This window comes from Dasypus novemcinctus, chromosome 5, assembly GCF_030445035.2.
Source record: "Dasypus novemcinctus isolate mDasNov1 chromosome 5, mDasNov1.1.hap2, whole genome shotgun sequence".
Lineage (NCBI taxonomy): Eukaryota > Metazoa > Chordata > Mammalia > Cingulata > Dasypodidae > Dasypus > Dasypus novemcinctus.
Window position 1 is genome coordinate 62,572,093 of NC_080677.1, and position 18,084 is coordinate 62,590,176.

The 18,084-nt window shown below is 35.8% G+C and overlaps 1 protein-coding gene across 3 annotated transcripts in view; it reads right to left on the minus strand.

Annotated features, from left to right (window-relative positions):
* Nucleotides 1-998: 998 nt before the first annotated feature.
* Nucleotides 999-18,084, minus strand: part of CFAP69 (cilia and flagella associated protein 69) — a 75,892-nt gene continuing 58,806 nt past the window's right edge. For 2 of the 3 annotated variants that reach the window (XM_058297012.2, XM_058297014.2), the window contains exons 16-24: nucleotides 14,404-14,485; nucleotides 11,099-11,291; nucleotides 10,164-10,235; nucleotides 9,919-10,056; nucleotides 9,235-9,311; nucleotides 8,010-8,207; nucleotides 5,832-5,918; nucleotides 3,956-4,060; nucleotides 3,123-3,415 (exon numbers count right to left, since the gene is read on the minus strand). In XM_058297012.2, coding sequence (XP_058152995.1) covers nucleotides 3,245-3,415; nucleotides 3,956-4,060; nucleotides 5,832-5,918; nucleotides 8,010-8,207; nucleotides 9,235-9,311; nucleotides 9,919-10,056; nucleotides 10,164-10,235; nucleotides 11,099-11,291; nucleotides 14,404-14,485 — 1,123 coding nt within the window. In that variant the 3' untranslated portion in view covers nucleotides 3,123-3,244. Of the gene's footprint in view, nucleotides 3,416-3,955; nucleotides 4,061-5,831; nucleotides 5,919-8,009; nucleotides 8,208-9,234; nucleotides 9,312-9,918; nucleotides 10,057-10,163; nucleotides 10,236-11,098; nucleotides 11,292-14,403; nucleotides 14,486-18,084 lie in introns of all 3 variants that reach the window. The other variant, XM_058297013.2, reaches the window with a different exon arrangement.

Consider the following 18,084-nt stretch of genomic DNA (forward strand, 5'->3'; position numbering starts at 1 on the left):
GCATCATCTTGCTGTGTCAGCTTTCCGTGTGTGTAGCAACACTCTTGGGTGGGCTGCTCTCTTTGCGGGGCATACTCCTTGTGCATGGGGCACCCCTATATGGGGGCACCCCAGCGTGGCACAGCACTCCTTGCATGCCACAGCACTGCGTGTGGACCAGCTTACCACACGGGTCAGGATGCCCTGGGGATTGAACCCTGGACACTCCATATGGTAGATGGACACTATCAGTTGAGCCATGTCTGCTGCCCATCTTTTTCCTTATTTTTATTTAAGCATTTATTTCAGTATGGGCTTATGAATTTTTTACACTTCTATTTATCTTTTTTTGTTGCACAAATTGTTCCAGCTTTGGTCATTGGCAGCTCTTTAACTTGCACTGAGCAATTCCCTACCCTTCCTTACTTTCTGGCACTACGAGATGCTCTAGGCTCATCTTGTATATTCCCTACCCAGTCTTAGTGACAGCCATTTTTCCAGTGGAGCCCTGGTTCCTTTTACTGGAGAATGGTATTAGCAACCAAGATTTGTGCACTGGGTACATCTATAGGATTCTCACCTGAAAGTACCAGACCAGTTCTTGGATATCATAGGCTGCTTTTCTCTTTCTCAGATAGCATCCTTGATATTTTCCTTCTCTGTTTAATAATGCAAGCAATCATGAAACATGGTTGCTAATGAAATTAATGTAAGCATAGGCAGTATCAGCAGAAAGTATATAAAAATGAGAGGGACTAGTCTCATCATATTCTACAAGGGTCCTAGCTATACCTGTAAATCTGTATTATAGGTATTTTGCTGGTCACAGTTTAGGGGAATAGTAACTAACTGTAGTACTTCAGAAGGAGTGGCCAGATTTCATTGAGACCAGATCCTATATCATAGGATGAATGATGAAAGAAACTAGAGATATGAGACCTGAAAAGGCTTGGGATAGTAATAACGTTTGATATGAAATGTAATATGTGCTCCAGAAGATAGACCAAGGACCAGATGAATGACAGTTATTCACCCAATTCTTTACTTTCACCCAATATAAGTAAGCATTTTCAAACAGAGTTAACAATGGAATGAGCTCCCTTGTGTGGTAACAGACTCAATAATGAGTCTTGAAGATACTTTTTCACCTGTGCTCGCTAAACTTGACATGTTTTCTAAGTGCAAGAGTCTGGATTAAGCAATATAACTGACCTTCCATTAACCTGTATTTCTCAGACTGTTAAATGGCTGCTTAGTAATAACCTGCTCTGTTTCACATTTTCCTTTCCTGATGTGTAAGGTCTATATGGCAGGGGAAATGTCCATAGACATGGGAGATTATCTCAGACAGTCCTGATCAATTTGAAGATATCTGGTTAAACTACATATAAAAATTATATTCAACCAAATAATATCAACTGTATACTTTTGTTATTCACATATTAGCACTGTGCCTCACCATTTTAAAGAAAGGGTATTATTATTGTGAAGTAAGTATATTTGAATTTAACTAAAGTTGTGTTCAGCATTACCTGTAGAGTATTTCACTAGCTGAACCTTCTGTCTGGGCCCAGGACTTGGCTGCATTTGCAGACCTCAAGGAATGGCTGTTGAGGCCACCATCACACTTACTTAGTAAATTATCTACTTAACTGTAGATTGCAATAATGAATGCGATAAGGTCTCTACTGTGTCCTTGGGATCTTAGAGTACTGGCAAGGAGCTTCTAGTTTACAAAATGGGGAAAACAGGCATTGTTCTCAGCCATGGGCACTTTGTATTTATTCTGGGTAGATGCCTGAGGTGTATGCCGTGCTTTGTTTATGAGCCATACCCATTTTTGTATCTCAGTAACTCCCCTTCACATGGAATCTTTGCATTAGGGCTTCCTGTGAAGGACAGGAAGAAATCATCCCTTCTAATGTTTTGGGGGGACTGGTGTTGGTATAGAAAGGGATTCTGAGAGAGACTCAAGCTCACTGATAAGCTGGTGATATTATCTACTCCTGTGGGCCAAAAGGGGCCCAGGCAGCAGGGCCAGGTGAAAGGCTACCTGCCAAAAGTGAACTGGCAACTCATTCTAATTAGAACAGTAACTATAGCCATAACCTATCCCCTCATTGCGGATGCCACTATCCTCATAGACAGGCTAGTGGAAAATTCCTGGAAGAATGTGAGTTGGGGAAGCTAAAGGAGAGAAAAGTAGGCAAGGGAAGGTGGGTCCAGTGATGCAGTAGAACAGGCTTTATAATGAAAGCGGAGTGTGAGCATCTCTTCCCAACTCTGCATTCAGTGGTATCATATTGGTAGCTGACATTGGACAAACTGGGATTATTTACACCTTGCAAATTGGCAAATGGTACAAATCAGGGCTTCTTGTCCCCCTGGAGAGCTGGTTGTTAAACAATTAACCGATCAGTGGCCCTGTGGACAGAATCTAGACTAAAATTCCAGTGAGTTTTCCTAAGAAAATAAGTTCTTGTTTCTCCTAGACCTGGGCATGGATTCAATTTTATGTCCAGCTTTTGGTTGGATGAGGGAGGTGAGGGGGATGGGGCTAGACTACGGAAACCTCAAAATTGTATCTAGGGACACAAACACTTTGCTCAGCATCAAGGCATCTACCTCCTATTCTTTGGCAAGATGCCTCTGCCACCAAATGGGGGGAAACATGTTCCCTTTCCCTTCTTCATTAAAGAAGAGAAATAGCATTAATGTTTTGCATATTTGTGTATTAAGAGTAAAACCAACTGTATTTTTATTTCTAGTGTTTAACTCATGACTAACATTTGCTTTTTTATAGACAACGTTTTACTTTAGCTAACATATAACTGCAGACTTTTCTTTTTCCTGCCCAGTAGGCATACACACTTCTGATAACAGTGCCCTGGTTCAGTCCCACAACACCCCACAACTCTCCAAACCATAGGTTTAGGGTACAGGTGGCCTGGTTTGGGGGGGTGCGTGGTGGGAAGCAGCATCAGAGTATTGTTTTTTTCTGTCACTTTCAACCAAGAGTCCTAATTGATATTACATTGCCTTATAATTTTAAATAAGAGAATAATCTTTCAAAAGAAGCTGATGACAACTTTTCTGATATTACATGTTGATACTTTAAAAAAAAATAAATTATATGTTCTGGCTTTTACTTTTGATAGAGATTATTTTACTATTTTATTATAAAATATTTCATTTATATTTTATATAAAGACATATTTAACTAGAAAATTTTAAGCAGAATTTATCCCAAAGCCTCTAGAGTATTTTATGTAGGACTAATCTTCTTTGGTTCATCCATATTTTTAACTGCTTTCACTCTCTGTAAGGCTCCTCCTCGAATAGGCAGTTTTTTAAGAGCAATATCTGTGTCAGCCAGAGGTCCTCCTAATAATCGAGCAGGAGTGCTTTCCACTGTTACTACCCGACCAAAGGAAACCTAAAAAAGCAAAAAGTAGACATCTAAAAGCCTATTTCAAAAATTTTCAGTAAGAGAAAATCCATTCATAATTTAGAAAAAGACACAAAAATGCATATATAAATAACTAGGAGGAAGCATGGAATAATGGAAAGATTAGGGCTGTAGAGCCAGGAAAAGTGGGTGTGAATTCTAATTCTATGGCTAAATTAGCTCTGCCACCTGGAGCAAATTATGTTCAGAAGAGGACATCAGGAATGTTGGCATATGACATGGATCTACTTGCTGAGCAAAGTAGACACCACACATTTGCTGTAGATGAAATGTGGAGGTATATTCTGATAGCGCTTGTAGCAGTTTCTTGGGAATCCTAGAGTGCTAGATCTGGTTTTGACCAGCATTGGCTGAGGGTGGATGTATTTTGGAGATTAACATGTTTCAACTATGTGAAATTTGAACAGAAAAATAAAATGTATCAGATGAAAACCCCATAAAAATAACATTCTTTGGAGACTAAACATAATATCTATTAAGAAAAGTTATGGAGCAAAAAAATCTTACCGTTGTGTTAAGGCCTTTAATATCTGTCCGGTGAAATATTGCATTTTGTGGTCGCTCATGGTATCTAGAGGACTCTATAGCCTTTTCCTGAAGTCTTTTTGCTTTCTGAAGAATTGTAAATTAGGAGGAAAATGAGATGAATTGCTATTAAGCCATTAATGGTGGTACTTACAATGAAGCATACAAAGTATGTTTAATTGTGTCTGATTTATGTTTTGGTTGTTGTGGTAGATTGAATTGTGTCCCCCCTGCACTTGGTCCACATTCTGGTGTGGAGCCATTATAAATAATACTTCTTTAAGATGTTACTTCAGTTAAGGTGTGGCCCAACTGAATCTGGTTGACTTTAATCCAGATTACTGGAGTCCTTTATAAACAGAGTGAAAGTCAGATGGAGACAGAAGTCAAGAACAGCAGCCAAAAGCTGAAGTCAACAGACTAGGAGGAGAAAGGAGAAGGAGCCAACGCGTACACTGCCATCTGATGGAAAAACCAAGGAACCCCAAGATTGCCAGAAAATACTGACCCTGGGAGGAAGCAAGCCTTCTAGCCTTTGAAACTGTGAACCAATAAATTCCTGTTGTTAAACCAACCCATTGTGTGGTATTTGTTTTAGCAGCTAGGAAACAAAATAGATATTTATTAGGTAGTTTTGGAATATGCATTTGTTCATTTAGGCTAAGAAGACTGTTAGTAGCTAGTTAGATCCTTTGTGTAATGAAGACAATAGTCACCTAAAAAGATTACTGAGATTTCCAGAGGTACCAGTATATATAACCAAGGAACAGAGCAGGCATTAAGGAAATTAGGTTCAATTAAGTAATGCTAATAAATTTATATCAGGTGATACACATTTTCAAAGTATCTTGTAAAAATTAAATACTAATTCAGTGCACTCAAGGGTTTCAAATATTCAGAATAATATAAATCATATAATTTGTTGCAGTTATATGCAAGCTCAATATTTGAGGCACTGGAAAACAGGAGAAAATGTGAGGAAATAAATGATCTGCAGGGAAGGAGCTGATTTTCATTAACTATTCCTTCTGAACACAGGCAGTTAATGATATTTTGTAACTAAAATTGGAAAGAACTTTCAGTGAAAAGGAGGAGACATAGAACCTTGAGTGAATGTGTTCTTAACTTTAATTTTGCTATATTAATATGTTTTGCTATTTTCATGGAGTAACTTATTTAACAATTTCATATTAAGAGGAAGTAATATCAGGTAAAAGTGTATCCAAAGTATTATAGAAAAAAATGGAAAAAATGAGATTTTGAAAATCCATGGTGCTTCTCACATATTTCAAATGAACAATTAGCACTTTTTAAGATTAGTTTCTAGCTTAAAGCTGAAACAGCTTACCACAGTTTTCCAAGAGGGTATTTATCCCAAGTTCTTATTTATTATTTAATATAATATTCCTTTTGGTGGTCACACAGGGGATAGACCCTTGGGGAAGAGGATAATACAGGAGAGGTGTTTTTTTTTTTGCCCCTGACTCTGCTTCTTACAGAAAAGAAATCAGTGAATAAGTATGTTGAGAATGGAAAGCAGGAGAACATTTTTCCTGCTCCTTCCCTGACTATCACCTCCTTTATGTAGTCCAGGGACACCCTTGCTTTCTACTGCTTAAAGTCAGTGAAACTCAGAGTAGCGTCTTCAGTAACTGAAAAATGCATAGTTTCAGTTATCAACCCAAATTGCATATAAGGATCTCATAGTGATGGATTTCTACGGAAATGTCATCTGCTAAAAGTAAATGAACATTCATTAGAGAAAAAGCCTGGAATTTCTGGACAGAGTTGGTTTTTTAAAATTATTTTTTTAGAGTTTTTATTCTTCTTTATTACTATAATGATGTAAAAACCTTACCTTTAAAGTTTTAGCATTTGATGTTCTAGCCAAGAAATTTTGCCAAGATTTATTAGCCAATTCTCTTTGCTTGTTTGTGGCTTGTATCTGAAATGAGAAAAGATAATTATAAGAGTTTCAGTTTCTACGAAAGGATACCAAAGTGCCTGTAAGTTCTTATTTTGAAGGAAGCACCCACCTTTTGTCAAGGTAAATTTTAAGGCTGACTAGCAAAAGCAGTACAGTATTCATAAACTCAATTTAAAAAACAAAACTGGTGGCGGACTTGGCCCAGGGGTTAGGGCGTCCATCTACCACATGGGAGGTCCACAGTTCAAACCCCGGGCCTCCTTGACCCGTGTGGAGCTGGCCCATGCACAGTGCTGATGCGCACAAGGAGTGCCCTGCCACGCAGGGGTGTCCCCTGTGTAGGGGGGCACCACGCGCAAGGAGCGCGCCCCGTAAGGAGAGCCGCCCAGTGTGAAAGAAAGCGCAGGCTGCCCAGGAATGGTGCCGCACACACGGAGAGCTGACACAACAAAAAGAAACACAGATTCATTCCTGTGCCGCTGACAACAGAAGCGGACAAAGACGACGCAGCAAATAGACACAGGGAACAGAACCTGGGGTGGGTTGGGGGGGGGAGGGAAAGAAATAAATCTTTAAATAAATAAAAATAAAAATAAAAAACAAAACTATTAAGATGGAAAAAAAGTGTTCTCATTATATAGATAAGTTGCTAACTTATTTCCTTGAAATGTAATGAACTGCTGTTATTTTTATAGTAATGATTATTCTCAGCAAGACTGGTTGTTTTACAAGATTACCACTTGTGAAGACAGATTGAAATCCAGAAAAGACTATATAAGTGATTCAATAAGAAATTTACAGGAGAAAATAAAAAGAAATTCCTGCTGGCCACTGATAATAGCATAGGCAAGATCATATTGGTAAAACTCTTCATATTTATTACTTCAGCAGGGCAAACAATTCTGTGAGAGTGCTGAGTTTGTTGTGGGGTTGCAGTCTAGGGATGTACCACTAAAAAACAGCTGCAAAGACTATATTTCTCAATAGGCTATCAATTAAATATATCATCAGAGGACACATACTATTAAACTTAAGGTACAAACCTAAGAATACTTAAGTAAACAACTGCTAAACGTTAGTAGGGCCAGAGTCATGGTAACAAATCAATAATAGCAAGTCAACAGTGCAGAAATTCTGCTATTTGATAGAATTAACAAGGCAGTGGAACTTGCTGATAGGGCTGCTCCACTTTAGAAGAGCAAATAAATGAGTTAAATGGCAGCATCCATGCTATAAAAACTCTTGGCAAACAAAACTTTCAAGCAATTGGGTGTCTAAGGTGGAGGAGAATTCCTAGGTGGACTATGACAGAGTTCCTACTAGGCTGAAGATACAAACATTTAATAGTTTATATGAAAAGATCAGGTGATAGAAAACATTTTGGAAAACACTTCAGAGAGAGATCATAAACCATAAATGGGGAATATACATCATCTTCGTATCTGTGGACAGGTTAAAAGCCACTTAATCTATTTGCCCAAAAATTCTGATGTGTTCAGCTTTCTATCTGTGTAAAGTTTCAGGAAGATGGCTTACATCACCTTTTCTGATTAGCTAAGTCAAAGACCATTTTATCTCTGTGTATAAGGTTCATAGTAAGTGTCTTTGCACTGAGGTAAGGATGAAGTTTATAAAAATGCCTATAGTTGGCATACCAATAGGGGCCTATCAATGAGTGAGGGATGGGAGTCAATATCATCTCTAAATAAGGTTAAGCATATTATCACAGAGATATACTGTTTGTAATGTAGAATTTGTTCAATGTATATATTTTACTAGGTCACAATTTTTGGAACCCTGTTTGGCATTTCAAAACTTGGAAGTGTCTCAGGTATCTTTTTACCTTTTAAAATAAAAGCAAGTAGAAATCAAATTATAATCCCATAAAATAGCATTGAATAGAGAAATTGAATCTTAAGCCCTTGAACTATAACTCCATGGTTTCTTTAGAAGATGCACAAAAACACTGAAAATAACTATAAGAGAAAACCATAAAATGGCTCAGTGCTGAAGCACTCACAAATAAGGCAAATATATCCTAAATGGCAGCTTTAACTAGTTGATACATTGAAATGAATATTGTGTGCCTCAATGGTATCTGTGGCTTACTTTTGCATATACTTTTTGTTCAGTTTGCACATCTTGGCGTGCTTGGCTTTCAATCATCTCACTTTGCAGAGAAGCAACCATCTTTCCAATATTTTCTGATGCTGTTACAATAGCTTCCAAATTTTTTGAATCTGCAGTTACTGGTCTTAACTTTTCTAATTTTATTTCTTCATGTATTTCATTCCATATTTCTCCAATCTGTTATAACAAAGTTTGAGTTTATAATTAGTCAAAAACAAATGATACACTATAAGGTAATCCTTTATTTGGGTGGTCACTCTAAAGCTAATACTTAGGGTACTAGCATTTTCTAACTTACTTTTTGGGAATATGTTAAATGTCCTGGGAATGATTTGGGTCACTGGATATGTATGGGCATTGAGGTAATTTACCAACATTTAAAAAAATAATCGGATATTCATTATCTGGCTAATTCACTGATATCATCACTGTCCTCTGGTTTATGGTTTCTCTATTTTCAGAGCTGCAGAAACTGCAGATCTACTTTCATATTCCTGAGCTCTTACTGCTCTTCCCCCCTAAAGTCCTGTGTCGAAGGCCAAGACAAGCTGAACTTGGTGAAGAAAACATGGAGATTCCTGGGACTCTAGAACCCAGCCCTGCTGCTCACGTGTTAGCTAAAGCAACAGGCAATTCATCATGCTGATAGCTCTCTCTCATATTCTGGATTGTCTAGAAATTAATGTGCTTGAGAACATTTAAAATTAGAAAAAATTCATATATCCAGAATAAGGATAAAATTTGGCTTTGTTTCCATTTGAAAATAGAAGCTTACTCATTTATAACAAAAAGATAGTACTAATGTTTGTTTACTTTAAAAGTCTCTGAAATCCCAAAAGCATTTATTTACCTACAAAAATATAAGCATCAAGATAAGCAACCTAATATCCTTTGTTACTGGGTTGTGATATAAGGTAATGGTAAGATAATTCTTTAGTAAGTATTAATAATTTATTTTCATAAGTAATAATTTATTTAACTCTAGCACCAAATGGTCTCTAAAGAGAAGAAATTACATTAAAAATTCTGTTAGGTGTTTGAAAAGTTCTACGTTAACATGGAAAACACATGATCAATTAGTGGTGTTTCCTGAACAGTATTATATCAAAATAGAAAATAAAAACTACACAGTACATGAATTATTGCTCACAACTGCAAACAGATCTTTTATTTCTAATAGCAAGGTTATTAAGAAGGTACTCACTTTAAAATCAAGATATCTATGTATGATACAGAGTGTGACAAAATCTTCAGCAGATAGACCAGGCAAATTTTCAAAATCTAAACAAAGTTTAAAAAAACAAATTACTTTTAACAGAGAAAATGATTCCAAAAATATATCCATCATAAAAATAAATGCAATCAGTCACTTTTGATTTCATCTTGATTTATGAAAAAATCACTTCAGTGAGTGCCTGGCTTTCTCCTATAACAAACCTTTGCCAGGTTATACTCATCCAATCACTGGAAGAGGAATCATTCCTTTTGTGCTGTGGTCAGTGAAATTGTACTTTCAGAAACTGAAGCTTGTTTGACGACATTTTTCCTTAAAAGGAAGCAAGAACTTAAAAAACTCAGGTGATACAGAATTCTAGTCCTCAAGTCTAATTATGTAAACTATTAATAAAATGTTCTTAATCCCGGCTACACACCGGAATTGCCTGGGGGAGCTTTAAAAAATACTGGTACCTGGTTCCCACACACAGAGATTCTGATTTACTTGTTCAGGGGTGCAACCTGAGCACTGGAGTAACAACGGAACTTGCATTTATCTGGATAAAGGGATTTTGTTTCATCATGTTTAAAAAAAATGGCCTTAAAAGCAGTATCAATTGTCATACTCAACAAAACAGAGAAGTTCCCTTTGATTTGATGAATAATTTCTTACCTAGTTTTCCCAGCACAGCATAAATTTTTGCTCTGATATTCTCGGTAATGTCCATAACTGCAATAGTCGGGCAGTTGGCAGGCAGGGGCATGAGTTTTTGCTCTTCTTGGAAACTAGTAAATAGAGGTTTCTTTGTATCTAATCATTGGTTTTCATGAAAACACAGAACAAAACAGTTAAAACCATGGCAAACCATAGTAAATGCTTGAGTTTTAGTCTAGATAACATAAAATATTTAGAAATACCATAACAGAGTAAAATTTGCCTTGTATATGGGTACTCTTTGAAGACACAGCAATCATTATTTCTTCCCAATTCTGTGGCAAAAGTGAAGGGTTTTAATTTTTACTATTTGAAATATGAAATGTTCAAAATTCAGTCTTTTTAAAAGTCAAAGTTCTAATTTTAAGATTGAGAAATTGAATGTCAGTTTAACAATGGTGTAACCTTTGATTTTGTTTGCTATATATTTTGTTATAAATATAAAAACTATTTTAGGATGTTATAATCAAAATTCAAATAATAGAAATAGCTTGAAAGTAGAACTCAACACACATTAAACAGGAAGTATTTTCATTTAAAATAAGCTATTCTAATGGAGTTTACATGGGAATTTAAAAATACTTAGAAAATATAATGTAGCAATGCAGAATACATAAGTGAACTACCAATTATGATACTGTAAATCTAATTTAGAATCTAGTATTTAAAATTTATGAATACTTGAGTTTTATTTAGAAAGTAGTTTTTCATAGTAAAAAATAATTGTACAAACCAGTATCAACAAGAATGTATAAAATACTATAGAAAATGGTTTTCAAACACTCTATTTTCATAAATTTTATTGGTAGGTGAAATATTACTCAATCTACTTATAAAAGCAAGTAACCCATAGGAACTTCTTCAGGAAATACTGTTAGCTTTTATGAGTCAAAGAATGTAATCCAACACAATTCTTTGAAAATATTTTATAAAAATTTGGATCTCCTACTTATTTACTTAGTTTTCTCCCAATTGCTCAGAATTTACGATAGCAAGTTCTTCAAACCCTTGTGAAAAGAACTTTAGACAAGGTGTAATTATCTTATATATTAGGTGTACCTTTCCTAATATATTTTAAAGGTTACTTTTTAAAATTAAACATCTAACTGCTTCTACTAACAATTTTAAAAATACTTACCAGTGATCTTTCCACTTTTATCACGTTTTACTCCTAGTTCTTTTTCTTCTTTTCTCCATAGTTTAATTAAGAGACTAGCAGCTGTCTGGTCCTTTTTCCCTCGCCAAGCATTGACATGAGCAGTAGTTTTGGGATTATCACAAAATTCAACCATTATTCCAAGTATCAGATTACAGAATTTTTTTGGGCTCAACTTTAGCAAGAAAACAGAAAATGAAAAGAAGTTGCAAGAAACACTAAGAATTATTCCTTAAAAAAAAAAAGAGAGGGAAACACTTGTTTTTCAGTAAGTTTCTTCAAAATTATTGCTTTATAAAACTCAGAGCCTGTTTAAGTAAGATTTAGGCAATCTCTTGTTAAGAGAGATAACTATTGTAATGAGTACATTTTCACCTATTAGAAATTCAAAAGGATAAAAAGAAAAAGATTCAATACAATTCTGAAACAATAAAAAAAATGTCATGACTAAACGTGTTTTGAATGAGTTGGAGAAGAGAGAGGGATTTACAAAAAGGAGAGGAAAAAAAAAAGAAGTGAGATAGATGCTTATGTTAAGTGGAGGAGGGTCAACAGTGCTATACATGGTTCACCATGCTTTAATGACATGCTACTGTAATTAAAGGATCTTTCCAATTTACATATTTTATTACAGCCTATAAAGATTCATACTAGCTATAACTTCACTGACAGTGACAAAAAGTGGCAGTCACATATGAAAATTAAACAAAACCAAGTGTAATTTTATATTTTGAAGATCAGCATCCATAAAAAATTTATTTAAGGAAAAGTCTCTTATTGTCAAACAGTTCCTTCATTTTTCTACAACTAGTTTACAGCAAGCTAATACTTACATGTGAAATTCCCTCTAAAGCAATGGCCTCCCCATAGGTAATGGTTTGTTATGTGAAATGTATTTTGTTGACTGTTATAGTTTATATTTCTAATAGAATATAGAAAGGGAAACATACAACTTTTCGTTTGCATTGCAACACATTATCAGTTTCTTCTTTTATAAAATGAGGGATAATATTACCTGCTTCAGATGGTTACTATGAGAAGTTATATGAGACTGCCTGGCACATAGTTAAACCCTCAATTATATTTAAACATTACTAGCAATTATTATCAGTACACACTGGAAAAATATTTTAGGAGAATCACATTAAGCACAATCTTCTAACAAGTGAGTCTTTTATTCCTGTATTTAGCTATCAGGAAATACATAAATGTCAAGGGTCAAAGCTGATATAAAAACCCCATGAAAGAATATTTATAATTTGTAATTAACTTGATTGGTTCAATCTACATTAAACACAATCAAATAATATTCACTGAAAACACATATACAGCAATATGTTATCAAGCACTGTTCTAGTCAATGTATGTTTGCACGTATATACAAGTATGTACACACACACTACTCATGTTCTGGAATGGCAAGCCTGTGATGCATGTCCTGGTTCTGTTCTTTAGGCTGCCACCAGACAGACTGGCACAGACTCATGTGCATCCTATTTTGTGCATCAAGGTTACTCTCCTCCCTCTAGAACCAGGACCACACTAGGAGTGTGGGCTAGCTCTGCACTGAGCTAATGAGGGAATGGGAGTAGGGCCAGCAAGGGCACCAAGAGATCCTACCATTTTGAAGTTGCCTTTTTCTTGGAAGGCAGCTATGCTCAGCACTATACCATCAATGCTCAAAAGTTGCTTTTTCCTTGATTTAGCACTTGCTCTGCTACTGCAACCCTATAGCCATTTTCTGGAACTTTGAAGATGTTTCTGCAAGTTCTTGCTTGTTGTTCAAAGGTTGTGTGGGGAGGCGGGGCCCTGGACAGTCTCACTCTGCCATCCTGATAGGGGCACAGTCCCTAAGTTTTGTACAGACAAAATTATACTTTCCTCTCATATCATCTGGACTTAGAATTGAGGCTAGCAGAAGGTTACTTTGAGGATTAATTGGGCTCTTTGCCATTCTCAGCAGCTAGATGGCAACCATCTTTACAATTGTGGCTTAGCATGTATGGTTGTTTGAGGCTGTATGTACTCCAGAAAAGCATGTTTTGAAAGTTAATACTTTTCTGTGTGTACCATTGTAAGCAGGATCTTTTGGTGAGTAGGCTCTTAACTGAGATGTGATCCACCTCATTCAGGGTGGGTCTTAATCCTCTTTCTGGAGACCTTTAGGAGAGAAAGAAATTCAGGCAGAGAGCGAGCAAGCCATGGAAGCAAGAAGCTGGAAGAAATAAAACCTGGAAGAGGAAGGGGAAGACCAGTAGATGCTGCCACGTACTTTGCCATGTGACAGAGGAGTCCAGGACCGCTGGCAGACTGTCTTCAGAAATAACGTATCCTCTTGATTCCTTGGTTTGGATATTTTCATGGCCTCAAAACTATAAGCTTGTAAGCTAATAAATTCCCATTGTAAAGCCAACATTTCATGGTATCTGCTTTGAGTAGATGGGAAACCAGGAACGTATGTTCTCCTTGCTCATTCCATAAGAGTGCTTTTATGACACACTAGACTTTTTTTTTTTAAGATTTATTTTATTTCTCTCCCCTTCCTTCCCCTGCCAGTTGTCTGCTCTCTGTGTCAATTTGCTGCGTGTTCTTTGTCCGCTTCTGTTGTTGTCAGCAGCACAGAATCCATCTCTTTTTGTTGCGTCATCTTGTTGTGTGTCAGCTCTCTGTGTGTGCGGTGCCATTCTTGGGCAGGCTGCACTTTCTTTCATGCTGGGCGACTCTCCTCATGGGGTACACTCCTTGCATGTGGGGCTCTCCTACATGGGGGGCACCCCTGCTTGGCACAACACTCCTTACCTGCATCAGTACTGCATGTGGGCCAGCTCCACACAGGTCAAGGAGGCCCAGGGTTTGAACCGCAGACCTCCCATGTGGTAGATGGACACCCTATCCACTGGGCCAAGTCCACTTCCCATAGACTTCTTAACATTATCTCTAAACTATACACAGCTATCAAATAATTACTTATCTTTATTTTAATGTGTCCTTAATATTTAATACTGGGGGGAAATGCTAAAACTTATTAAAAATGACTATAGCTTTTGATACTTTGGCACTTCATGAGCTTTTTCTTAGTAGGTCAATTGAGTAAAAGAAAAAAAGCCCAAGTTCTCTGTTGACACGTAATTGGGAATACTGACCTAAATAAACTGATTTCTTAGCTGGAGGAATTTTCAGACCTTTTAATATGATAATGTATGTTTTATGAATCTCTAGGAGGGACTTTATTTAAAACAATACATTTGAATCTGTCTTTTGTTTACAATTGTTATAACCATACTTACTGCCAATAAATCCAAAAGGAGAAAAATGCCTTCCTTTTCAAGAAAGTAATCTTCTGAGGGATAACATCCCAAAATGCAGCACCTTAAATAAAAAGGAAGTTACTCATTTAAAATTTATTGTTAAACTCGATTTGTAGAACTTTTGTTCTATCAAAACAGCACTTACAAAGAATTTTAAAACTTTATTCCCTTAAGTAGCCAATGTTCTTTACTTAAAAAAATAGAACTCTGAAGAAATTATCCCAGGGAAGTTTAATTTCAACTATATTTTTAAACCAATGTCAAATTCAAACTTTTGTAACTGCCTATTTCTTTTTTGCAGATGCAGTTTTCTCCTTTCTCATGATGTTATTCTTAAAGTTCTTTTCTGATTGCTCTAGTAACTGTTTCTTCAAGGTTTATCAGTTCATTATCTCGTTTTAATGGTATTGGTGCACCTCAAATATTTGATGATCCTTGATTACATCTAATTTCTTAGCAGCTGAGAGAATGTCCTAGAAATGCCTGTAGCTTAGGCCTGTGTAGCTTAAATGCAGGGAAGGACTGAGATTGTTGCCAGGGCTATTTTCAGCTTTCCAGGATAGGAATTTGGGTTAGATAAACTGTTTCTGGTGGTGGTGATGGTCGTGGTGGGTGAATACTAACCCAGAGGCTAATTTCTGTTCCTCCCAGGCACTGCAAGTCAGATGGGACCAGGTTCCTGTCTTCTTTTCCTTCCTTGAAAAAGAGACCCCCTGCCTCTGCTGACTGCCTGTGATGGTTACATGATGGTGGTTGGAGGGAAGCTGGTGCATGAAGCTTGGCTCTTCCTACTCAGGAGGTCCAAACGGTTCACCACCTCTGGGCATGGAACACTTTTGCAGTAGTGCTCTCTCATGCCTTTAGTGCCACTTACCTCTTTATTGTAATAGCAAAAATAGAAAATCTGTATTTGTTCTGAAATTAATATTATTTTAAAATTTTCCCAAAGGTCAAAGAGAAAAGTAACAATGAAAATGAGAAAAATGAAATTTAGAACATTAGAGAATATGAACTAAATGATGAAAATAGATACATCTCTGAATTTGTAGAATGCTCCAAAACCATGATTCATGGGGGACTTAGAACATTAAATGTATATATTAGAGAAGAAGAAAGGTTGAAATCTATAAACTTAGCATCCATTTCAAGTAGTAAAGATCAGTAAGTGAACGTAGATGAAAGAAAAAAAAAAGAGCAGACATTAATGAAATATAAAACAAGCACAAAATAGAATCAACAAGATACGGAGTTGATTCTTTGAAAAGACAAATACTATTGATAAATGAAGGAGAAAGAGAGGGAAGGGGAGTAGTAGAAATAAGAGGGAAGAGGAGGGATAGAAATAAATATTAGGAAAGAAAAAGAAGTCATCCCTTCATATCCTACAATTATTAAAGATTTTAAGAGGAATTAGGAACAACCACATGACGGTAAACTTGAAAATTGAGAAATAAACAAATTCCTAAAAAACTATATATTAGCTCCTACATGAGAAGAAATAGTGAATCTCTCTGTCTCTCTCTGAAACTAAATCTGTTCAGAACCTTTCTACAAAGTAAACTCCAGGCCCAGATGGCTTCATGGGTGAATTCTACCAATTTTAAGAAAGATACAGGGGAGCGGATGTGACTCAAGCAGTTGAGCGCCCATCTCCCATATGGGAAGTCCCAGGTTGGGTTCCTGGTGCCTTCTGAAAAAACAAAACAATCAACAAGCAAAACAAATGATAAAACCAACTCAGGCAATGCAATGAGGCTCAGAAGTTGAGCGCGGGCTTCCTACATACAAGGTCCTGGGTTCAGTCTCTGGCCCTGGTAACTCAAAAGAAAGAAAAGAAGAAAAAAGGATATAAAAACAATCTTACACAACTCATTGCAGGAATAGAAAAAGAAAAAGAACAATACCCAACTTGTTTTATGAGGTCACTATTAATTTATCCAAAGCAGACATGAACATTATAAGGAAATTATAAGCCAATTTTTCACATGAACATAACGCAAAAAATGTAAAAAAAAAAAAAATTAAGGAAGTCAGTGTGATTTATCATGGTAACAGAATAAAGGAGAAAAGTTTTATGATCATCTCAATATATGACTAGAAAAAGTATTTGATAAAATTTAACTTCCATTCATGATGCAAACAAAGAATAAAAGAGAACTTTCTCAATTTTATGTTCCTGAGAAACAGAAAATGTCTGGCATCACCAATTAAGCTCTGAACTAGAAGTCCTAGTCAGTGAAATACAGCAGGAAAAATAAATAAATGGTATAAGAATTAGAATGAAGGTACTAACATTATCACTATTTATAGATGACATTTTAATATATATAAAGAATCTACTATAGATAAACGACAGAATTAATAATACATATTACTGGATATAAGGTCAAGTTACAAAAATCTATTTTATCTCTATATGCACATAGTATAATTAGAAAATGAAAACAAAAAAATAATGCCATATAATAGCAGGCAAAATAACAAAAACATTTTTTAATGTCTAGGAAAAAAATCTAACAAAGAATATGCAAATCTTCTATCTGGAAAACCTAAAACACTACTGAGAAAAATCAATGACACATAATAAATGAAGAGATATACTGAAGCCACAGATTGGAAAATTCAATATTGGAAAGATGTGAATTCTTTTCAAAATTGCTCAATAGGTTCTATGCAGTACAAACTAAAATCCTAGCCAGATTGTGTGTGTGTACATGTGCATGCATACACATATATGCAGAAATGGACAGGCTAATTTAAAAATGTAAATGCATAGGGCCAACAAAAGCTAATGGAAAAGAATAAAGGGGAAGCTATACTCTTCCAGGTATCAAGACATATTAAAAAATTTCAATAAAGACTGCACAATATTACAAGGATAGACAATGAACCAATAGAACTGAGATCCTAGAAACAGATTCAAATACATATGGATATTTGATTTGCACAAAAAGGCACTGCAACTGAGTGTACACTGCGAGTGGACTGCATAAAGAATGAGACTGTATAACTCAGTGAACTAAGTGGTGAATGATGGACTATGGTTAACAGGACAAATACGAAAAAGTTCTCTCAGGAATGATAAGAAATATACAATATCCACATAGGGTATTAATGAGAGGGTGGGGGGGAAAATACAACAAATGTAAGATATGGTGTATAGTTAGTAGTAATATTTTGATGATGCTCTCTCACAGTTTGTAACAAATGGCTCACAATACAAGGTCTAGGTGGTGGGATGATGTATGGGAGCCTTGTACGATGATATACATATTTGATTTGTAAATTCACACCTTTTACTATACACTTATTATGCTCATGTATGAATGATATACTTCAAAAAAATTTTATTAAAAAAAACCAAAAAATACCAAGACATTGCAAAGCCCTGGGTATAAAGATTGTTTGGTAAACACAGTTTATTTTATAAATTATGCTGGGTCATATCCATAGGGAAAAAACCACTTTGTACTTCACCTCACATGATATAGACAAGTCAATTCCAGGGAAGTATTATGTGAAAGGCAAAACAATAAAGCTTTTTAAAGAAAACAGCTTAAACAGGACACTTAGGGGACTAACCATGAAGGAAAAGACTGATGAATTCGACCACATTAAAATTAATAATTTTGGTTCAACAGAAAACATGAAGACTGGTGC